The sequence below is a fragment of the Stegodyphus dumicola genome, chromosome 9, assembly GCF_044657685.1.
Source record: "Stegodyphus dumicola isolate Sdum_Otavi_A_Nest chromosome 9, ASM4465768v1".
Taxonomy (NCBI): Eukaryota; Metazoa; Arthropoda; class Arachnida; order Araneae; family Eresidae; genus Stegodyphus; species Stegodyphus dumicola.
Genome location: NC_140776.1, coordinates 68,902,005 through 68,928,025, shown reverse-complemented (window position 1 = coordinate 68,928,025; position 26,021 = coordinate 68,902,005). Strand labels below are relative to the sequence as shown.

Sequence of the window (26,021 nt, the reverse complement as noted above, 5' to 3'; positions counted from 1 at the left end):
CACCTCGCAGCTCGCGGGATTTTCAATTAACGCAGACATTTCAAACCGTCACAGTATCTGAACGGAGCACAGCACGAACCTCTCACTAGCACGGCTAGATGCAGACTGAGCTGCGCAACGCTCTGACCCCAAGATGGCCGCGCTAGCCCCGCCCCTAGCGGACACAGACGGAAACGTAATCTACTTCCTGGATGGCCCTCGTACAAGTAAGATCTCCATTTTATAAAAACTCAAGCATTTCGGTTAATGCATTAATTATACCCAAGATCTCATGTGACCTTCCTCAATATCAAGTTGATAGGTCTGTTTTGACATCTTTCAAACACTTGTGGTTAGCAGATACAAATTGCTTCCAGCTTGGCATAATAAATATTCTTTTAGGCACAGATGTATTTGGCGAGATAATGCTTCATGGACATTTAACTTTTCCGGATCATTCGTTAACAGCCTTGGAATCAATATTCGGCTGGGTCATTATCGGCAAGACTAAATGTGTATCACAAACAATTATACCTAATTGTGCTAGTTGTACCAATGTTCAGTTCCAGGTTGAAAATTTTTGGAAATTAGAAGAAATTGCAGAAATAAACACTTACACAGAGGAAGAAATTGAGTATGAAAATCATTTCAAGCGGAATTTTTCTCGCGACTCTTGTTTCTCGTTGGAGCAAAACGCAAACTCATGGAATTTGAAAGGCTTGCTAGATCTGCAACTTATAATCAAAACGTCAGCAGATATTTGGTTGATAATGGCATTAAATGGCATCTAAATGTTCCAGGTGTGCCACATATGGGTGGACTCTGGAAAGCTGGCATAAAATCAACAAAATACCATTTAAAATGAGTAGTTGACGAGGTGAGATTGACATATGAAGAAATTGAAACATTTCGCACACAAATAGAAGCTTGTCTTAACTCGCGACCTTTAACAAGTTTATCTAATGATCCAAATAACTTATCAGCTTTGATGCATGGTCATTTTCTTATTGGTAGATCATTAACAAGCATTACTGAACCAAATTAGATTGAAGTTTCCCATCTCACTAGATGACATATTCAAAAAATGGTTCAACAATTTTGGAAGCGTTGGCACAAAGATTATCTGTGTCGAATACAACAAAGACAAAAATGGCTTTTGCCAACTAAAAATCTTCAAGTTAATGATCTGTGTCTCATAAAGGAGGATAACTTACCTCCAACTAAATGGAAAATGGGTAGAATTACTCAGTTACATCCTGGTCTTGATAATATCATTAGGGTTGTAACTATTAAGACTTCAGATGGCATGGTCAAAAGAAATATTACAAAATTGTGTCCATTACCAATTTGAATTTTAATTCATATATTATAAATTAAGTATTATATCATGATTTTATATTGTATCGTGTTTTTGAATTTGCTGAATTTTAACCACTGAATGTTGAAATAGTATTTCAAGGTGGACGGCATGTTCGCGCTTTATGTAAATTTTGATTTTGTTATCTGCGAGAGGGCGCCTGCAAGCACCGAACTACATAGATTGTACGAACTTGTTCTTATCATGGCCAATAAACGCAATAACAAACATCTGTGTCTTCTTTTCATCCACTAACAGATATTTTAATCAAAATTTTATTTAGGTCGATAAATTACAATTTAATATTTATTGTCCAAATTGATTATGTTGCAAAACATGAATATATTTTTATAAATTCTTAAGCTCTATAAATTTTAAGTACTATATTTTAAAATATTTTTTGCACATGAATAATATGCATAATCACAAAATACAACCTGAAGTTGAAAATTTCAGTTGTTTGTTTTCTATTTACAAATAAGCAATTCAGTTTAACATTTCATCAGTAATTTCTTAATACAGTCAAAAGTCATTAATCCGGACTCGTCGGGACTTCGGCGATTCCGGATTATCGAATTTTCCGGATTATAGATCATCAGTTTAAATCTCATAAGATGGCATGCAGAAATTCTAAAATTAAAAATATGAAACCGTAATTTATGAAATAAAGAACAATTATGATCTAAAGGGTATCAAAATTTGCAAAAGGAAAAAGCTTAATATTTATTTGTTTACTTTATTAAACATTTCTTTCAATGTAAGTTGTTTAAGTTTTGCTTCGTTTCATGTGATAATATTTTCTCTTTAATTCTATTAAACAGACATAATTTCTTGTTCCGTTACAAAGTTCCGCTGTTCAAGTCCTATAATTGCTGTGTTGAGAACACCGACTAATTTGTCAATCGAAATTTTTTCGTTTTCAATAACCTCTGTTACTTTCTTCGCTATCGAAAGCGAATTATAATGACGAGGAACTTGTTTTAAATCATATCAAAGACGGAGCATATCGAGATGAAATACTACATTTGGTAAGGAATTATAAGCCAAATAAACTAAAAACATCTGCGCTGAAGATAAGGATAGTGCTGACAGATCAACTTCCAATTCATTATGCGCCCGCGGAGCAGCGTGAAATTGATAAACAGATTTCGGATTTCAAAACATACTACTTTCGCTTTAGATCCTTTACATATTAACAAATATATATTGGAAATTCTATTTGATATAATCGAAAGTTTAAGCTTACTTTTATAAAATTGCTCTTACAGTCTGCAAAAAATAATAAGCCGGATCCAATTCGAAAATTAAGGAACAACGCAATCATCAACATTAACTGAAATAGATAATTTTAGCTTATACGTCCATTATACATAAAACGCGCACGCGAAAACGTATTCTGCACTTGCGCACACTCATATGCGCAGTCGTAAAAGGTCTTACGCGCACGCGTAAACGCATATGCACATGTGTCAACGCGGTGCATGCGCAGAAAGTTTTTAGTTTTGAGGTCCGGATTATAGATCATTCCGAATTATGGGTGTCCGAATTAACGACTTTTGACTGTACATTAAATATAGCATTAGTCCCTAGGAACCAACCTTAAACCAAGCAAAATATACTTGTTTAACATGTTAGATATTAGAAAAACATAACATTAGTGTAAACCATTGTAAAACAATATATGAATATTAATTATGTAATTAAATGCACAGTTATACTCAGATACCACCCATTTGTCTTAAAGCCATTTTTGACTCTTATACAACAATGGTATAATCAGGGCTTTGGAGTCGGTAGGAAAAAGGACTGACTCTGATTCCTGGAATTCTAAAGACTCTGACTCAAGACTCCCTCATATATATATATATATATATATACAGTGGCTCCCAAAAGTATTTGTACACGTATGATTTTCATTGAAACAGGGCTCTATCCATCAATTAGAAGTAAACTTTCTGAATGAGATTTTAATAATAAGATCTGTAATCTATTTGTAACAAAATTACATGAAATATTTTTTAAATATAGCAAAACTTTATTTTTAAGAAATTAATAATAAAAAACTGACAAACATTTTATCTCACAAAAGTCTTCGTACACTGAAATATTTTTGGATAAAATCAAAATTAGAATTATCGTTTGCCACTTTTTAAAAATTTTTGCATTGTGGTGGCATTTAAAAAACTGTTTACTTTAATTTTTTATTGTTTACTTCAGAATATTCTATTTATTATTGAAAAATAGGTCGTAGTCATAAAGAAATTACAAACAGCATTGGAAAATTGATAATTTTTCACCATAGCAGTGGTAAATCAATTCGAAATATCGCTAAATTAGTTAATTTATCCCATTCTACGGAGCAGTATGTGATAAAACGCTTTAAAGAAGAAAATCGGATTGAAAACAAGGTAAGAAAAGGTCGACCGAGAAAGTTAACTAAACGTGATGAGACATTTATTATCAGAAAATTTGTAAAAAAGACACATTTGAGAACTGTAAAAGTTTCTGCAGAATTTAATGCAAAGTTTTTTACTTCGATTTCACCTGAAACTGTTCGACAAGTTCTCAGAGAAACTGGATTACATGGGTGTTCTGCCCGTAAAAGATTTTTTGTTTTTTGTTTTTCTCACTAACAAAAAATTTTCATTCGCAAAATCAATGATAAATACACCCGAAACGTACTGGAATAATGTCCTATTTGCTGACAAAAGCAAATTTAACATTTTTGGTTCCGATGGTCGTATAAATATATGAAGAAGAAAAAAATGAGGACCTTCATTCTAAGAACTTAGTTGGAACAATTAAGCATGGCGGTGAAGGTGTTCTTGTGTGGGGGTGCATGGCAGCATCAGGACTATGTAATTTGGTATATATTGATAGCATAATGAATCATTCTCTTTATTTAAATATTTTAAGAGACAATTTAAAATTTTCAGCTCAAAACTTGGGTATTGGAAATAACTTTATTTTTAATCATAATAACGATCCTAAGGATACGGCTCTCAACGTTCGCCTGTGTTGTCTCTAATTGTCCACAGGTTTTGAAAACATCCCCTCATTCACCAGATTTAAACCCCATAGAACACATTTGGAAAGAACTGGAGGTTAGAGTACAAAAACACGACATCAAAACAAAAAGCGAACTCAAATACAAAACAGTCATGATGGAAGAATGGATGAATATTGATACAGAAATAACAAAAAAAAAAAAAAAAAGTATTCCCAGACAGTTAAAACCTGTTTTGGATGCTAAAGGATATCCTACTAAATATTAATTTAACGAAAAATTTAAATGTTTACTAATACGTGAAGATTTTTTTTAAGCATACGAAGACTTTTGTGAGATAAAATGTTTGTCATTTTTTTATTATTAATTTCTTAAAAATAAAGTTTTGCTACATTTTAAACATATTTCATGTAATTTTGTTACAAATAGATTATAGATCTTATTATTAAAATCTCATTCAGACAGTTTACTTTTAATTAATGGATAGAGCCCTATTTCAATGAAAATCATAAGTGTATGAACACTTTCGGGAGCCACTGTATATAAACATTGGTGGTTATTCGTTTTTACTTTTCCGATGTGACTTTATCCGATTGTTGCAAGATAACACCAAGAAATTTGCCATGTGTGCTAGCGGACGCAATTCATTTTACCCTTCTCGGCTTATAAAGCCTGTTTTTCTGCTAGCTCCACCTACATACATGTGTACGCTTACGTATTTGCCGTACAAGATTTTCATTTTTATATAGAAGCAGTGGTTTTTCATTCAGTTCAGTTCTTTTTATGCAATTTGATAAAATATGCAAATTCTTTTAATTTATTTCACCAGTGTATTTATAAGCTTAAAAATAGGCTACATTAAATTTCAAGTTCTATGCTTCGAACATCAGTCCCAATGAGTAAGAGTCATCCTCGCACATGCTAAAATTTGATATAACAGACATAGAGCGAGTTGTGTTTCATGGTGCTTCAATGTGAAGCATAATGACCACTAAAAAAATGCAAAATCTGCTATGTTTATCACAAAGATAATTTTTATAAGCACTTACCAGGATATCATAACACTGCTGAGTGTTCTAAATATCATATCAGGCCTACCTCTGCTATATTTGGTGGTGCAACGAGAATGTGCAATTGTACAGCAAAAAATGTTAATGCTTTAAAAAATGATATCATCAACACAGATTTTTCACAAAATATAACCAATTTGCCTCACCATCCAGCAACTTTTGACTTTAGCTTCTGGATGGCAAGGCTTAAAACTAGAACTTTTGTAAACTTACAAAAGTGCTGGATACGATGGCAGTATACACTGACAACTTCAAAGGGAAGCAAGGAACTGATAGTGGTTACTGTGTGATATCATAATTAAATACAAATTAAGAAGACTGAATAATAACAACTTGACCTTTTGGGCAAAATGGTTGAAATATGTGGAGTATTAAAATATATATCCACAACGCCTATTACCATGACATTAATTTCCTATCATTCAGGGCAGCATTTCCAAAAATGTATTAGTCAGGCAAATACTAATAATAAACATGCCAGAAAATCTCAGGGTGAAATTTCAGTGGATCCCAGCTTACATCAGAATTCCTGGAAACAAACAGGCTGGTGTGATCATGAACTATTGCATAGTGGTTCTGGTAAGCCCTTCAAAACCCTTAAAATATTAAAAATGTACATAATATGTAAAATATTAAAATGATGAAATAAATGAGCACCAAATATTGCATTGTATATAAAAATAAAGAAAACTAAGGGCAACAACCGGGTCAGCTACACAATGTTAATGTTCGCCTTTTTTTTTTCAACAACAGAGAAGTGCAAAAAATCACATTCTATGAAGCTGAGCTTCTTTGCTTGTTATCAAACTTTATGGGCTGATATTTCTGCAATTCTGATTTTTTCCAAGCTCAAACAGAATGCTGTGTACATGGGGAAAAGAGTGGAAAAAAAAAGAAAGACAAGTGTTTTATTACAGATGTTTCTGGTATTTTTAATTTTTCTAATTGGCTGCTGCTTAATTTTTACTGCACTGCCATTTCTGAAAATGGCTGTTGTCTTTTGCATCTTAGCTTGACGAAAAATTATTCACCAATGGCTGACAACTTTTTAGGGATGGGATGTGAATAATCATAAAGTACCTTGTCTTGTTTAAACTAGGCTTCAGTGTAGAAGCTGAAGAATTTTGTAAGACTACATTAACATGACTTATATAAGAGAAGCTAAAGCATATACGTTCTAACACTTAAGTTTCTACATAAGGCTTTAACAACTCAATGGACAATTTAAATCCCATATAATTTGAATGAAGCATAAAAGCTAGCATATGATATGGAATTATTTCTAAATTAAATTTACTTTTAATGTGTTTCTCATAAATTTTCATAAGTGTATCATCACCCAGTGGCGCCTACTGTATTTCACAAGCATCTTCAATACGGCAATCACCTCTCCCTCTGGATTTTATCCAATGTAACAGCAATAGGTTTTAACAATAGCAAAAAAGTGTTTTACGTTTTTAATAATGATGATATTAAATAACACCATAAGCAGTTCTTTTTTACCATTTTTGTGATTTTCACATTCAGTGCGAAATCTGAAATCCAGACGTCTAGAATATCCAGAATGATTTAAAATCCAGACAATCAGCAACATTTTATTCAAGAAAATAATAATAATAAAAAAAAAAAAATGTGCTTTAGTTGTGCGCATTTGATATTTTTTTGTATGAAAACATGTGAAGAGTTTCGGTTCTTAATTTCATCTTGGCACTAAATAAAGTATCTCCATACTGAAGAAACAATTATATAATAGCATAAATATAATAGCAGCAATTATATATAATAGCATAAATCTGTATGATAAATAATTTGGTCCACAGTTGCCTTTTTTCTTGGCATACATCTCAAACCAAAACATTCTGCATCAAAACATCTTTTGATTTTACAGCTACTGAATAATTTATAGCCGTGATAGCAAGCTAGTTAATCCTTATTTATTATATTTTGCTTTTATCACTGCTTGACAACCAACACATGGCAGTTTCAAAAATAACTCATGCAGTGATGTCTAAACGATTTTTTAAACGATTTAAAAAAATATTTGTAATTAAATACCAAATAGTATAGTAACCTTTTATATTAGTATTTAGTGATTTTATATAAGCACTTGGCAATGATTACAGACTTCAGCTAACTGCGCTACAAGGTGCTGATTAGGAGAAATTTTACAGAAAGAAATTTCTGTAAAATTTCTTTCCACATGCAAATGCATATCACTACTTTCTTTCCATATGCATATCACTACTATAAATTTCTTTCCATATGCAAAAAAAGAGATTTTGTAAATGCTATCCATATGCCAAAAAATTACATTTTTTATTGTTTGAAATGAGAAAAACTGATTTCTTAGTTAGATAAGCCCAGAACTGATGCACAGACTTTGCAGGAGAATTTACGGAAGAGTAAAATTTATAGAATTTAGAGAAGCATCGAGCAACAAAATTTAGGGATGGCAAATTCCTTAGAATTTAGGCAAGGCACAGGGATGCAGAATTTTTGCATTTGGGAGGCACCTGGCAGCAGTATTTAGGACACACAAAGACTGGACTGGGTCACAAAATATCTAGTGCTGGCCCTGGATAAGCCTTAAGTAAATGTAGAAGTTTATTTATTCGACACTCAAATAAGCCATAAGAATGTGCTGAAAACAAGGTATCACAAATAATTAAAGTAAGTAGATAAATAATTAAACTAATATAATTCAGGTTTAAATTCATCATCGTGTGATAGAAGCAAGATAAAATTTAGCAGAACAATGTCTTTAGTCTCCAATCTCATGATACATCACCAGTACTGTATAGTGGATGCTAGTTATGCTTTATGATGACAGCCACAAATTGAAAGGTTTTCAGATATTAAAAACAAAAAGAAAATTTTTTGAATAAATGGAATGCGTGAAGAAATGTGGCGATAAGTAATGAAGATAATATTACAGAAGCTTTTTCATTAGAATGACAATGCTAAAATCATTAATCAACTAATGGATAGTGAAATCTGTAATATAGAAAACAATAATAATTCTAAATCTAGAAAATATCACTACTGACAGTGAACAAAATGACACAGAAGTAGTTGTGAATGAAAAAAAAAATTGCTTAACAATTTAATGGGAATTCTCAAAACGGAAATTACAAGATTTAAAGAATGGAGTTTTGTAACTGAAGAAGAAATCATGTCTATCTTTAGAATTAAAGATAACCAGGAAGAACTGAAAACAATCACAAATGAAAATTTTGTAATTCTTATTAAGCACAATGAGGATATTGCTAAGCTTGAAGGAATATTTTCCAGCTTTTCAGTTATACACAATAAATTGAAACAAAATCTTATTTTGAAGCAGCAGCTAAATCAGCCATTTGCTTTAGACTGCTTATAGAAGAGGTTAGGCAGAACTTTAATGGAGATTTGGAAGTTTAAACTACTTCCAAATCTCCATTGAAGGAAATACCGTTATGCGACTTTCAAATAAATATGTAAACATTGTAGCTTGTAACTGAATTTGTTTTATTTAAAAATATATTTCCCTTTATAAAAGATAACTCAAACAATTTTCCATTTCATGAGTTTTTTCCAAATACTTCCTCTTTTACTAGAAACTAGATATTATTATACTGATTGCAATGATTTTAACCACTGCAGCAGAAACTTGCCAGCCCTGGGAACACCAAGTGAGAAATTCTCAAATTTTACATACATAAAACTCATTTAATGCTTATACATAAATTGCATTTCTTAACTGCAAATAGTGAAATTCAGAATCGAGAATAAGACTTTACTATAATACAGTAAGATGCAGTTGAGAACTTTTTAATTTGAGAATAGACTTTGCAAGCAAATAAAAATAATAAATAAAATAAAAAATCTGTTATTATTAAAAAAAATACTACTAATAAAAAATCTTGAATCTATAAAAGAGAACTTAAATAAGAGTATATGAAATAAAAACACAGCTACCAGGTTCACTTATGCCCAAAATAAACAATTTTATTATTTTAAACATAGTTTTTAAATTAAAAATGTTACTGAAATTTTCCAGCTCGTACCAAATACTTCCAGATATGACATTCTTTTTCCCCAAATGTATTTACTTTAATCATATTTTTGCAAAAAATAAGACAAAACTTAACATATAAAAACATACTTTTATTCCTGCAGGTAAGTTTGGAGAAAGAGAAGTAATAGATTTATACTCCATTCCTTGAATAGTTGTGCATCCATCTGTTAAGTTCAACATAAGCATTCTTGTTGGTTTAGATTCCCACTAAAAATAAGGTACTGCATTATTATTCACTTCAAGACTTTATTTATTGTTGTTCCCTGGAAGGATATCTTAAAATCTGCTTCTTAAAGCTCATATAGCATTTATAAATAAATCAAGGCAATATTTCTCATACAGTATTCTCTTAAATCCAAGAACTTTGCTAAGTTAATATGCCATTCAGTATCTATCCACACTAAAAAAGTAGTACCTCCCCTCCTAAAAAAAGTACTTTATATTATCATGCTTTCAACATGAATTAAAGCATAATGCTTCTAACAGTTGAAATTTGCATATAGTGGGAATAAAAAAACTTTGAAACTCTGTTTTGGTATTTTTTCCTATATTACAAATGATGTATTTATCCTAAGACTCTAAACATGATTTTTATGTAATATTATTAAATTTTGAACTACAGAAAGGATAACAGTAGTGTATAGCAATTTCTGGCTAAGATTTATGATGAAGCTATGAATTTCAGTCAATTTAGATCCTTTTGAATTTATTCCAACTTTTCAAAATAAACATGAGATACTTAAGTTAAGAATGATATTGTAGATTATCTTTAGACTTAATAAACAATCAGATCAGAAATATAATTTAAAAAAAAAAAAACTGAAAGGTTTCAGATTTTAAATTACGTCCAAAGGGGCCATTTTTTTTTTTTTTTTTTTTTAACATTTTGTGTGTTACCTTTATTTATCAAGTATCATGTTCTATATCCTCAAAACATAAAATTCAGTTCAACAGCAATATCGCAAAATAATTTTTAAATAAATGTATCTTTAGAGTTTACGATACAGAGTCTCGTGCGCTGGAGATAAAAAAGCCCTCCCCACAGTGTCGCCATTGCTCCCTTTGAAATCAAGTTTGTTAATCAAAAATTTGTTGAAGTGTTACAAAATATGAAATCGACAATAAAACAAATTTCAAATTCAAATTAGGGCTTCCACATGCCCATATTCTATGGAAGATTATGTTATTAAAATTTTGATGGCTGTAGGTACCATTGTTTTATCATGATGCGAAAAACATACATACATTCATGCAGATTCTTCATTACTTAATTTCTTTAAATATAACACAGGGCTCTAATATTTGGTGGCAACAATTTGAAAAATGATTCGCTATTTATAGTTTTCAACGCAAAATGCCAAAACGAAATTAATAATCCTTCAGGCCAAATTGCCCCTTTGGATCAATAAGTAATTAAAAAAAAATTCCCCCTTCCATAAATGATGATAATTATACTTGAATGCATAATCCATACAGACATTTATGTAGGAAAAAAAAAGTACAGGAGATTATCCCACACATTTATGATATGACAAGAAATGGGCATCAGATTGTCAATTTAATTAAAAACTAGAAAACTATCACAATTAAGTACTTCAAAACCATGATATAAATATACTGATTTATTAGGAAACATTATTTATTCTTGATTATTTTATGTATTCTATTTTCCATATTTTGAAATATATTATTGAAAATATTGACTTTTTTCATGCATTGATGAAATGAAAAGGCAACAACAGAACAAAATGCCATTCCTGAATGCACTCAGCTATTAAACGTGAAACCAGAGTTAAACAGTATTATCCAAGGGAAATATTCTTCATACTAATGTTTTTATATCATTTTACATAACATGCTTTGAATGTTAAATAGGCCTATACTCATTTACATGGTTTATAATAACATAATCAATAGAGAAAACTAAATTTTTTTACTGAAATTTTCAATGCAAAAATTTTTATGTGTAAATTAATTTGTCTAATTATTAGATTCTTCCAGTGAATTTTTAAATACATTTATTTAGTTAAAATACACTTTTAAACACATGTGCTTTAATTAACAATAAAAAATAATACAGGCTCCTCTTTTATAAATGTTTGCTTTAATGCCAATACTTAGCTTGCAAACACTATAGAAACCTCTATAATTAACAGAATTAAAGCATTTCATAAAAAACTCAAAATCACTATAAATCCAACATATCACAGATTCACTAACCTTTATGCTCTTCTTAAATACCATAAAACCTCTAAAATTCAGATTTATTGCAAATGGCACCAATAATTACATGAAAAATCTAAACACAGAATACAATTATTGCTGGAGTTTCAATAATAACATTCATGTAATTAATACCATTCAATCTATTGACATACGAAGTAACAACTACTATGACTTTGAAAACGTATATACTTCGCTACCATTAGAAGAAATCTATACTATCCTACTTGATCTACCTTTCCTGCTATGCTGACAGTTCTAGATTTTAATAAACAGGAAACCTTTCTTAATTGCACTGTTTTTTATAACTTCATTAAATTTCAAAATAATAAATTTCATTTCAGATCAACTTTTTAAGCAAGTAAAAGGATCTTAATAGGAGCTTACATATCTACAAGACTCTGTAATCTATTTTTATTTATTAAAGACTTTACCTTTCAAAAAACTTTACAGCAAAAAGATTTAATTTACTATGCTCATACTTACAGTTGATCTTATTACCTTTAATAATTTTAACAAAATAGAAAATTCCCAAATTTATCCAGAGAGCCTTATTCTTAATAAAACCTATAATTCACAAAATGTAGTTGACTATTTAGATCTTCAAATAATAAACTATAAAAAGATTTTACTGTTTGACAAAATACAGAACTTCAATTTTATTGCTAACAAATTTGTAATGCTCCAAGCTAGAATTTACAGTTAAATGGGTGGAACCTTGAGAACAGGTAAGTGAATAATCACTTTAGTTCAGTACAGAAACATAAACTTGAGAAGGGATTACCCTTTATTGCTAAAATAAAATTTACAGTTGGCCCTTTCTCAGGACGTACATAAAAGCCTTTGGCTTGAACTCAAGAATACTAAGAAATAAAACTTAACTTAATTAAAAAGATATAGCCGAAGCTATCAAAATTCTACAGGAGTTGGCCCCCTAAACACTATCTAAACGGCAAAGCTATCAAGGGCCTGAAATACAGCCGAGCGTAGAAATAGCTTAGAGAGAGTGTAGCGAAAAGGCGAACACACGCCGGTCAGAATCTCTGGTTCTCTAATGAAGTCAGTAGAACTTTGACTTTAAATACTACTCTTCCTTCATTTATATTTAACCACAATTCTAAAAACATACTTTGGCCGGAAATTTGTAAGCTGAAATTAGAAGGTATAGGAAAGTAAATTTAACTGAAGATAACTGTTAACAACTTAAGATAAACCTTACAAATTAATCAACTGGACTTCCAACATTTCCAAATACAATGCATTACAAATATGTAACCTATGCTTTCTCTCTCTCTTCCTTCCATTCTACATCCCAGTTCAAATTCCAAATTCCATTCTGAATAATAAGAAATTAGCAAGCATATTGTCTAAGCTGATTCAGAAGTCAAACAACAAAAATCAGCGTTAATTCACAAAATTTTCACAGGACTAGTTTCGATGGTTTTCCCGAACCATCATCTTCAGCTGCAAAACCGCAAATGAACAAGATAGGAAATAATGTTTAGATAAGATAAGAAAGCCTGGACAAGAATAAGCAAGTGGCGCCATCTGTTGGCGAAACCAGAACTAAAACATAATTTCTCTAAAAGCCGAAGGCAAATTTGGATTGGAATTAGGATCGTTAACTAGAACAGAAAGATTTTTATGAATGTGAAATGCCTCTAGAAAATCCAGTTCTCCAATGGAAGATGTTTTTTGAATAATTTTGGCAGCAGAAAAATTGAAAGTGTGATTTTCGGACCAACAATGTTGAGCAACAGAAGACTTCTGTGTTTCCTTTTTTCTAACATATGCCTCATGTTCTTTGACGCGAAATTTTAAGGCTCTCTTAGTTTGGCCAATGTAAATTAAACCGCACTGGCAAGGAATCCTATAAATACCCCAGGAATTCATATCCGGAATGGGGTCCTTGAGTATAGAAGTTGGAATTTTATTGATGGGAGAGTAAACAACCCGAAAGTTAAATTTCTGCAAAATATGTGCAACTTTATAGCTAATTGATGGAAAGAAGGGAATGACAACAGAATTTTTATAATCTCCTAAAATAAGAGTGTGGCTTTTAGTGTGTTGAGATGAGAATTTTTTAACTGCTTGATTAATAATGTTGGGTGAAAAGCCCCTGTCAATAGCTATTGCTTTTAAATAATTTAGTTCTTCATCAAGGGCTAGTTTGGAGGAGCAAACTTGAAGAGCACGGAAAACATAGGAATAAAATGAAGCTAACTTTTGTTTAGTCGGATGACATGATTTAAAGTGTGGTGGAAGGCAAACCGATGAAGGTTTACGGTAAACTGTAGTACTGAAGTTGGATGTGTTACGTGTGACCAGAATGTCGAGAAACGGAAGAGATTTGCAAGCCTCAAGTTCAAAAGTGAACTGAATAGCAGGATCAATAGAATTCATTGTTGAAAGAACTCTATTTAAATCATCTTTATTACCTTCAAACAGGGTAAAAGTATCGTCTACGTAGCGGAACCATGCCGGGAAGTTTAAAGTTTCAAACAATTTTCATTCATAATAATGCATGTAGATATCAGCCAGGATGGGACTGAGGGGGCTTCCCATGGCTAATCCCTCAGTTTGCTTGTAATATTTATTTTGGAAAACAAAATGTGTTTGTTTCAAACAGAGTTGAGTGAGAGAAATTAGCTCATCAATTTCGATGCAAGAGAAATGAAATTCGCAAAGTCTGGTTTCTAGACATCTTAATGCACCCTGCACTGGGACATTGGTGAATAATGATTTTACATCAAAAGAAACCATGAGTAAATTACGAGGAGAAATGTTTTTAACCTTTTTTACAAACTCTATTGAATTTTTTATGGTGTAAATGTTATTGTCTAATAGAGTGGAAAATCTAGAAACTAAATATTTAGCTAATGGATACGAGGCAGTACCTAAATTTGATACAATAGGGCGGAAAGGAATACCACTTTTATGAATTTTGGGAAGAGCATATAATCTGGCACAATTCGCAACAGATGGGATAAGCGAATGTTTTAAGTTGCTTGAAACGATTTGCGAAGATTTGATCGCAGTTTTTATTTTGGATAAGTCCGAAGGTGAAGGATCTTTAGGGATCGGATTATATGGTCCTTCGTTTAAGAGTTTAGTGACACCATCGATGTAAGTGTTCTTATCCATGACGACTATCTGGCCACCTTTGTCGGCCTTTGAAATGACAATATCCGGGTTAGAATGAATCTCGCGCATTGTAGCTCTTTCTCTCGCAGTTAGATTTGGTTTCAAAGGTTTATTATTGAATTTCACATTATGAGCGATAAGATGCCTAATCATTTCTTTCTGTGAATCTGAAACTTTACTGAACTTGAAAGCTTTTTCGATAGGAGCCAAAATCTTTGGAATCGAGGGTTTACAGGTTTGTGAGAAGTTAAAATTATATTTTAGAATTCTCTCTTGTTCTTCTGAAAGACTAACATTAGAAATATTAACTATTGGCTTGATGTTTACAATGGGAAGATTTTTTGAACTACTTGAACTGGAAGACTGTAAAAGAAGTTTTTCGAATTTAACTGCAAGGGTGTTTTTATGACGGTTAACTGCATTCTCCGTTCTAGACCAAGACTTTTGTTCAAGGGCAGTGAATTTTGGATATGTTTTAGCGAGTTCCAGATGAAGCTTATAGAGTTCATGTTCAATTTTGGACAATTGTTGACGTGTATCCCTTATCACGGACCGAAGTAAGGCAAGTTTGCAATTTAACAGAATTCTTGAAACGCGACTCGAAGGTTTTTGATTAGATTTGATTTGAATAAAATTGGGGATCAATTTTTTACATTTACATTTAAGTAAAAAGTCAAGATGATTCAGGAATTTTTGCCGTTTCAGGTGTAATTTAGTGAAACGATTAACGGATGAAGGCATGATAAACAATGCAGAAAATTAAACTAAATTAACTGAGCAATAATAAAGTACACACAAAATAGCAGAAAAATCCCTCACTGAAATGAATAGAAAACAAAATGTTTGTAAGCAAAATGCATGAAATCAGACAAGCAAAGCACGATATCCAAATGTACAAAACATAAACATAACTTGAAAATTGCAAAAATGTACTCACTGAAACTCCTACAATCACAAAATGGTGGCCACACCACGTGTAAAAAAGAAAGCAAAATGTAAGCCTGTTTGGGGCTTCTATAATTAAGACACAATAACACGCCGAATAAATACTGATTCAGAAGTCAAACAACAAAAATCAGCGTTAATTCACAAAATTTTCACAGGACTAGTTTCGATGGTTTTACCGTACCATCATCTTCAGCTGCAAAACCGCAAATGAACAAGATAGGAAATAATGTTTAGATAAGATAAGAAAGCCTGGACAAGAATAAGCAAGTGGCGCCATCTGTTGGCGAAACCAGAACTAAAACATAATTTCTCTAAAAGCCGAAGGCAAATTTGGATTGGAATTAGGATCGTTAACTAGAACAGAAAGATTTTTATGAATGTGAAATGCCTCTAGAAAATCCAGTTCTCCAATGGAAGATGTTTTTTGAATAATTTTGGCAGCAGAAAATTTGAAAGTGTGATTTTCGGACCAACAATGTTGAGCAACAGAAGACTTCTGTGTTTCCTTTTTTCTAACATATGCCTCATGTTCTTTGACGCGAAATTTTAAGGCTCTCTTAGTTTGGCCAATGTAAATTAAACCGCACTGGCAAGGAATCCTATAAATACCCCAGGAATTCATATCCGGAATGGGGTCCTTGAGTATAGAAGTTGGAATTTTATTGATGGGAGAGTAAACAACCCGAAAGTTAAATTTCTGCAAAATATGTGCAACTTTATAGCTAATTGATGGAAAGAAGGGAATGACAACAGAATTTTTATAATCTCCTAAAATAAGAGTGTGGCTTTTAGTGTGTTGAGATGAGAATTTTTTAACTGCTTGATTAATAATGTTGGGTGAAAAGCCCCTGTCAATAGCTATTGCTTTTAAATAATTTAGTTCTTCATCAAGATTATTCGGCGTGTTATTGTGTCTTAATTATAGTAGCCCCAAACAGGCTTACATTTTGCTTTCTTTTTTGCACGTGGTGTGGCCGCCATTTTGTGATTGTAGGAGTTTCGGTGAGTACATTTTTGCAATTTTCAAGTTATGTTTATGTTTTGTACATTTGGATATCGTGCTTTGCTTGTCTGATTTCATGCATTTTGCTTACAAACATTTTGTTTTCTATTCATTTCAGTGAGGGATTTTTCTGCTATTTTGTGTGTACTTTATTATTGCTCAGTTAATTTAGTTTGATTTTCTGCATTGTTTATCATGCCTTCATCCGTTAATCGTTTCACTAAATTACGCCTGAAACGGCAAAAATTCCTGAATCATCTTGACTTTTTACTTAAATGTAAATGTAAAAAATTGATCCCCAATTTTATTCAAATCAAATCTAATCAAAAACCTTCGAGTCGCGTTTCAAGAATTCTGTTAAATTGCAAACTTGCCTTACTTCGGTCCGTGATAAGGGATACACGTCAACAATTGTCCAAAATTGAACATGAACTCTATAAGCTTCATCTGGAACTCGCTAAAACATATCCAAAATTCACTGCCCTTGAACAAAAGTCTTGGTCTAGAACGGAGAATGCAGTTAACCGTCATAAAAACACCCTTGCAGTTAAATTCGAAAAACTTCTTTTACAGTCTTCCAGTTCAAGTAGTTCAAAAAATCTTCCCATTGTAAACATCAAGCCAATAGTTAATATTTCTAATGTTAGTCTTTCAGAAGAACAAGAGAGAATTCTAAAATATAATTTTAACTTCTCACAAACCTGTAAACCCTCGATTCCAAAGATTTTGGCTCCTATCGAAAAAGCTTTCAAGTTCAGTAAAGTTTCAGATTCACAGAAAGAAATGATTAGGCATCTTATCGCTCATAATGTGAAATTCAATAATAAACCTTTGAAACCAAATCTAACTGCGAGAGAAAGAGCTACAATGCGCGAGATTCATTCTAACCCGGATATTGTCATTTCAAAGGCCGACAAAGGTGGCCAGATAGTCGTCATGGATAAGAACACTTACATCGATGGTGTCACTAAACTCTTAAACGAAGGGCCATATAATCCGATCCCTAAAGATCCTTCACCTTCGGACTTATCCAAAATAAAAACTGCGATCAAATCTTCGCAAATCATTTCAAGCAACTTAAAACATTCGCTTATCCCATCTGTTGCGAATTGTGCCAGATTATATGCTCTTCCCAAAATTCATAAAAGTGGTATTCCTTTCCGCCCTATTGTATCAAATTTAGGTACTGCCTCGTATCCATTAGCTAAATATTTAGTTTCTAGATTTTCCACTCTATTAGACAATAACATTTACACCATAAAAAATTCAATAGAGTTTGTAAAAAAGGTTAAAAACATTTATCCTCGTAATTTACTCATGGTTTCTTTTGATGTAAAATCATTATTCACCAATGTCCCAGTGGAGGGTGCATTAAGATGTCTAGAAACCAGACTTTGCGAATTTCATTTCTCTTGCATCGAAATTGATGAGCTAATTTCTCTGACTCAACTCTGTTTGAAACAAACACATTTTGTTTTCCAAAATAAATATTACAAGCAAACTGAGGGATTAGCCATGGGAAGCCCCCTCAATCCCATCCTGGCTGATATCTACATGCATTATTATGAATCAAAATTGTTTGAAACTTTAAACTTCCCGGCATGGTTCCGCTACGTAGACGATACTTTTACCCTGTTTGAAGGTAATAAAGATGATTTAAATAGAGTTCTTTCAACAATGAATTCTATTGATCCTGCTATTCAGTTCACTTTTGAACTTGAGACTTGCAATTCTCTTCCGTTTCTCGACATTCTGGTCACACGTAACACATCCAACTTCAGTACTACAGTTTACCGTAAACCTTCATCGGTTTGCCTTCCACCACACTTTAAATCATGTCATCCGACTAAACAAAAGTTAGCTTCATTTTATTCCTATGTTTTCCGTGCTCTTCAAGTTTGCTCCTCCAAACTAGCCCTTGATGAAGAACTAAATTATTTAAAAGCAATAGCTATTGACAGGGGCTTTTCACCCAACATTATTAATCAAGCAGTTAAAAAATTCTCATCTCAACACACTAAAAGCCACACTCTTATTTTAGGAGATTATAAAAATTCTGTTGTCATTCCCTTCTTTCCATCAATTAGCTATAAAGTTGCACATATTTTGCAGAAATTTAACTTTCGGGTTGTTTACTCTCCCATCAATAAAATTCCAACTTCTATACTCAAGGACCCCATTCCGGATATGAATTCCTGGGGTATTTATAGGATTCCTTGCCAGTGCGGTTTAATTTACATTGGCCAAACTAAGAGAGCCTTAAAATTTCGCGTCAAAGAACATGAGGCATATGTTAGAAAAAAGGAAACACAGAAGTCTTCTGTTGCTCAACATTGTTGGTCCGAAAATCACACTTTCAATTTTTCTGCTGCCAAAATTATTCAAAAAACATCTTCCATTGGAGAACTGGATTTTCTAGAGGCATTTCACATTCATAAAAATCTTTCTGTTCTAGTTAACGATCCTAATTCCAATCCAAATTTGCCTTCGGCTTTTAGAGAAATTATGTTTTAGTTCTGGTTTCGCCAACAGATGGCGCCACTTGCTTATTCTTGTCCAGGCTTTCTTATCTTATCTAAACATTATTTCCTATCTTGTTCATTTGCGGTTTTGCAGCTGAAGATGATGGTTCGGTAAAACCATCGAAACTAGTCCTGTGAAAATTTTGTGAATTAACGCTGATTTTTGTTGTTTGACTTCTGAATCAGTATTTATTCGGCGTGTTATTGTGTCTTAATATTGTCTAAGTTTCACAGCTAGCAAACATGTAAGTTAATTAAATTCATGTCTGGCCTTTAACCTCTTCATCGTCCGTAAAGCGTCTAGCGCGTTTAAGTGAAACTTCTGCAGGGCGGCCGTAACGCGCTTCAAGCGTTCTACATTTTAAAAGTTTAAAACTCTTTCTAAATGTTTACTTGTTTGAATTTTTATTTTTGTTTGTTCTAATACCTCCTAGAGGGCTGATCAGGCATTCTATTTCTAATTGAGTTTCCCCCGCATTTTATGAATATTCGCGCCATTTTACATAAGATACAAGATAGTGAGAGATGGCTTCAACGTCTACTCAGCAGAAAAAGAGAAAAAATGAGGTTGTGAACTGGAAAGACAAGAAGGATATAAGTTTGATGATTATAGTCCATAATAGCTCAGTGATTGACGTTGAAATACAGAAAAGAACTGTAAAAGAAAAAATAGTTGTAAAAAGATTACAACAACAAAATGGGAGGAGTGGACCGCCTGGATCAGATGTTATCCTGCTGTTAGAAATAAGAAGATATATTATTACTTTTCCATTATGCTTTATTTACTTATAATTTTTTTAATATTCATTTACAGTCATCCACTATGAAAGTTATGTATGGAAAGTTATGATGTACAGAGAAAACAACATTACACGTTACGAAAATCAGAGAGCTGCCGGGGAGAAATTTTCGCAGACAGGAGAGGACGGCAAAAGGGTTAATATATATTATGTATAATTTCTTTTTATCGTTGTGCACTCGATTTAAATCAAGTGCCCACATTATCAACATCAAGTGCACAATGTTCCACAATGTGCACTTTCCAGTTGTCCACAACGTTCGAAATGTACTGGGTTTTCTCGACATAAAATCTCAACAGTGTGATCGTACTGCTTAGGACTCAAACAGTTAAAGCAAAATCATCATTGCCAGCCTCTTTAAGTCTTCCAGTGTTCACTGTCTTAACAATTTTGGAATGTTAAATTATGCTTTACATATGCTTGCTATTTCAATTTACATGGCTTGTGTATTTAACATACCATTCTTCATTTTTGTGTAATTTTGATTTTAACTATTATTTGGTATAATTTAATAACCTATTTCAGGAGTACTATGGTCACGTGACTAAAGTTTAATTTTGACCAGATAATTTTTCTGGCTGCTGTAACAGTTTAAACATGAATTCTTCACTGCGAATTCTTCATGGAGCACCAAAGAAGATTTCAGTTTCTCTAGTAAAAAACCATATCATGGATTAAAAGTGATCATTCTTTTCAACACAATACAGGGCAGGGCTATATTATGCAGAAGTATGTATGGATTGATCAAAATGTTTAAAAGTGACCAGATAAATAAGATGCACAAGAAGGAAGAAGGACATCCATCCGACTCAACCACCCATGAGAAGATTCAGGAAGCTTGAGAGATGGTACTGGCAAAGCAGCAAGTTACCACCAATGATGTTGCATGTTTTCTGCAGATTAATCATGGTTCTGCCTATCAAACAGGGTTCATACACATTTCTGCACATAGAAATTAAGTACTTTTAAGGACCATTAATGAAAAAAATTAAGGACCTATGAGCAAATGGGAACTGAATAAATTTAATAAAAAATATTATTCTATGCCTGAATTTCACTTTTGTAATACCATCCTAAAAATAAAATAGATCCCTAAGTAGTATGCATTATTTCTAAACATGAATTAACATAATTATTAATAAGTTTGAGAATAAAATAAACTTCATGCAGTTTATCAAGTAGCATTAAATATTTTACACTTATAATAGTTGGACATACTTAAAAGAAGATAAGTGGCATTTACGTTTTACTAATAGTTAGCTTTATGCTGTTTTTATTATTATTATTATTATTATTATTATTATTATTATTATTTAAATGTCTCATTTTGTCACATACTTGGTCAGTCTAGAGGTTTAGCAAATAGTAGGGAGATTTTATGTCAAACGGCATAGGTTAAAATGAGAAGTGAAATCATAATCCGCATGACTCATAATAAAAGACTGAATGTTGTCCCTCTGCTGCTTGTCTATAGAGAGACACGCTGATTGGAAAAAACCTGAAAGGCCTGATGTAGGCATGGTTGGTGAGTGTTGAAAGTTAGTCAAGCTCTGCTTAATGCAGTTAATGTCATAGCTTTGTGTAGAGTTCCAGCGGTTGTGACCCAGTTAATATACTTTAAGGTTCCAATAAGCCATTAAAGCACCAGAGGTGATAAGTTATTTTATATATATTATAAGTCTCAGGAGATGTGAAGTATAAGTTTTACTTGATGGTGTTGATGGTTACTTAATGGGTGTTGGATAATGTTCCATCAAAGTTCATCACCCTGTGTTCTCCACACAAAGGATTGGTGATTGGATCCCCTAAAAAACCCCAGTCGCCTTTTAAAAGAGGGACAGGGTTCATAGCCACATTTCAGTTAAAAAAATAAGCACCTATAAGCACTTTTCAAGCACATTTTAAGAAAAAAAAATAAGCACCTGTCTAATTACATTATACACAACTGCATAACTTTAAAAATTAGACTCGTAATTTAAAATATGAGAAATGCAGTATTTATTAAGAGAGAATAAGCATTACCTCAACCATGGAAAATAATTACTTTTTTTTTTTTTAATTTTAAATAACAGTTCAATTTACAGAACTAGTTTACAATGAGAGAGAAAAAAACTATGCAGAACTAAACTATACTACAAGATTTAATGATGAAATTTCAGTTCAAAATAGAGGAAATAAATAATAATAAGGCATATTTATTCTATTCGCTTGAACTTAATAATAAATACAATTTATTTTTCCACTCATATTGACATTTAACTAATTTAAATCTAAATTCTGAACATTTTCTAAATTTTCATCGTATATCAGTTTTCCTTTAACAGATATTGCATGCAAAGTAATTTAAGTAAAAAAGAGGAACATTTCTGAAATCGGAAGACAGAAATTTGCTTCATGCAGTCATCCTTTAACAGTAAAAGCTTAACTACCCGCATACTTGAAAATTGGCGAATATTCGGACAGTCGAGCGTAATTTGAAAAAGAGGAGCGGAGGGGGGATAGACTGCAGCCGTTCTTTGGATTTTTCCGCTAAATAAATGCTTTTTACATTTCTATATGTGCATCAAATAAAAACAAACCAACAGAACAGAAAAATTTTCTGCTTAGCAAGCACAGTAAAACTCTTTTAAGTGTTTATAAACAAATTTCGGACCGAACATCAAAATGATTTATCTCTGCACAATATCGCAAACGTTATTGCGCAATACGTGCTCTGTAATTCTTCCCTACATGATATTATGCAATCGGATTCAACAGCTGTCAGTATTGGGAGAATAAAGAACTAAATAAAGGAAAAGAAAGACTTACCAATCTGGGGTGTTTTTCATTCTAATTTTCAACAGACTGCGTTAAATTTCCGGAATAGAATCATTCTTCGCTTGAGTTGGTAGACCGCAGAACTTTTAGTCCTATCCTATTGGAAAGTGACAAAAAAAAAGGGGGGGTCCGTTGTTTGTTTTGCAGCGAACTGTAACAGTTTCAATTTTCAAGATTTTGTGGAAAAAGGGGAGGACCTCCCAACCTTCGTACTGTATAATGTGTTGGCCAAAAAAATGAAATTATTTTGACTATTTGTTTACTTTCCTTTTATTTAAGCCGTTCGAAGTATTATTAATTAGAAAGCTAATCTGTGTTAAAACACAACCATTTTTGGAATTTTACTATACTTCAGCAGTTACTGCAACTATGTTATTATAAACATTCGTACATATGTTCATAATATAAGCATAACGATCATAATAAACACGAATATGAACTGACCAAGCGGAACGAGAATGCAAATTATTAAGATCTTGATAGAAATTCAAACGTGTATAATATTTGGGTGGGAGGAAAAGAATGCCGAATGTATTGGAATTTTCTACTGCTTTCGCAATTCTTTGACCAGCAGATTGACGGGCACCTGTCTGTACTCTCCGCGTACACCAAAGGTTATGTTAATGCAGAGAAAGGGGGAAAAGCTATTTCCGGGAGTATGATTCACTATCTGACATTCCATATTAGGAAGAAAAGTTGTTTATTTAGTTTCAGCTTTGGTACAGGGAAAAACTGCGCTTTCATTTAAAAAAAAAAGCACTAAAAGCAAAAAGTAAGCACTAAAAACAAAAAAATAAAGGCTTTAAAAGAAAAAGTAAGCACCTATAAGGGCCTTTATATTTTATTTTCAAATATAAGGGTTTATAAGCACTTATAAGGACCGCTAAGAACCCTGGGGGAGTATACAAGGTATTTCTCCCACCTTCTTGGCGACCCTTCGTGGTGTAATGGTTTGCACACCGGTAGCAGTTTTCCAGAGGTCCGCGGTTCGATTCTTAACAAAGCATTGTTAATTTTTTTATCTTTCCTGCTTTCAAAAATACCTAATGTCTCTACAAGCCTTCCCAAACATTTTGGCTAGTTTATATCAATTTCCTTCTCTTTAATTATCGATCTTTTCTGACAATAATTAGAAATTTGTCTCAATATGCAAACCAATGTTCTCGCTAGTTTCTGTGTGCTTTATCTCCTAACTTGTCAACCTCTCCACAATGTACCTATGAGGGTTTACTTGATCTGGTAAAAGTTAAATAGTCCCCCCCCCCCCGATAGACGTGAAGCAAATTATCACTGTATCTGAAAGTTACTACAATATCAGACAAAGAACTTAGAACATAAAGGCATGTTCTGATGTTAACAAAATCAATTACAGCTCAACAGTGATGTAATTAAACAAACACAGTCAAATTCAAACTAAAAATGTGGACTAGTGGTCAAAGATAATACAATTTAATTTTAATTTAATCTGGCTCAGTAACTCTATCATATGAGGAAACAGAAATGGGAAGTTATAGTAAAGGCTGAAATGATAAACAATCGGGTAATTTACATAATAACTGCACATATCTTTGAAGAATAATTTTCTTTATATATTTGGTTTCTTTCTTCAGCGTGTTTCCTTTTTATTTTAGAATTTTTGGATTAAATTAAGGATTTCTATTATTCTAAAAAACACTAAATGCATTTAGAATGAACAGAAAAAGCGGCTAATTTTATTCCTTTAGTAATATGAACATTCAGAAGAAATACGAAATATATATGGTAAAGGACGGTTACAGAGCTGGTGTGGCAGAATTTTTAGAATTTAGTGACACACAGAACAACAAAATCCAGAAATGGCAAAACTTTTAAAAATCCAGAAATGGCAAAACTTTTAGAATTTAGAGCAGGCATTGGAAGCGGAATTTAGATAGGCACTACGCAGCAAAATTTAGGATACACAGGGATCGCATCAGGGGGGAAATGCATAGCACCAGCTCTGTGTACGATGCATTTAGACATATTAGATGAATCTCTTAAATTGTAAGTTTTCAATTTCTTTATTAATAAAAAAAAAAACTCTTTCTATAATGCCTGCTCAAGTGATAAGATTAGAAGCATTTTTGATATTTTCTATGCTTTTGTCTAGCGAAAGGTAGAGAAAATAAAGGGAAGATAAACATGTTAATAAAAAAGATTCTAATATCAGAAGTAAAACATTCAAATATTATGTTTCCATTGTTCTTTCAGACGTTCTCCAAAAAGTAAGAAATTCATCGCAAACTTTCTGTAAAATGTATCCATTACATATTGATATGTTGATACTATGGACACATTTTTCATTTTGTCACATATTTCTCGAACCTTCTAGAATCGTGGGTCTATAAATCTTGCCTTCAAATCCTTCTAAACTTTCCATGCTGCAGTGTCAAAAATACTAAAGAAAAATTATCCCAACCAATTCTGTAACAGCAAAAAGCCAGAAATATTTTGAAAAAAAAAAGGAAGGAAAAATATTCTGAGACAATCACATGGGAAAAACTCTTTACTATAAAAATTAAATTTTTAATTAATTACATAGCTAATTTTGCTTTTGCTAAGAGCTGTTTCGTAAATTGTGCTTTATAGCATTATACCTTATTTATTTTTCAGATTAAAAATATTGTATAAGTTGCCAAAATGAAACTTTATAATATGACAGCAAAAAATAATAATGTTTTATTTTAATGTTATTTTTTAAATATAATTTCAATATATTACCATTATTTTAATGAAATTTATTACATTTTACGATGTTTTAAAAAAAAGCGTCGAAAAATTCTCGGATCTCGGAATTAAAAATTTTCTATAGAAACTGATCTTAAAATCGCTAAAATGTTGATAAGTCGCCAAATTTAGAGCCGCTTAATAAAAGAATTCACATCTCCAAAAGCGAAAAGTTGTTTAAGAGCTCTTTATTAGAAAAAAATTAATTTTGCTATGCTTATGTTTCACTTCTTGCTTAGAACCTCGAGTATCCCATCACTCTTATATTAGAAATAAAAACAAATTATAACCGATGAACCCATTCAAAAGGGATAACCCATATACATCAATGAATTGCCAAAAATATTCCTTT

The 26,021-nt window shown here is 32.1% G+C and overlaps 1 protein-coding gene across 5 annotated transcripts in view; it reads right to left on the bottom strand.

The window, feature by feature from the left end:
* LOC118204674 (recQ-mediated genome instability protein 1-like) overlaps nt 1–26,021 on the bottom strand; it is a 122,214-nt gene that overhangs the window by 73,373 nt on the left and 22,820 nt on the right. For 4 of the 5 annotated variants that reach the window (XM_085823558.1, XM_085823556.1, XM_085823555.1 and 1 more), the window contains exon 5: nt 9,555–9,674. The exons of the other annotated variant lie outside the window; for it this stretch is intronic. In XM_085823558.1, the coding sequence (XP_085679684.1) occupies nt 9,555–9,674 (120 nt within the window). The remainder of the gene's footprint in view (nt 1–9,554; nt 9,675–26,021) is intronic. 5 annotated transcript variants of the gene reach the window in all.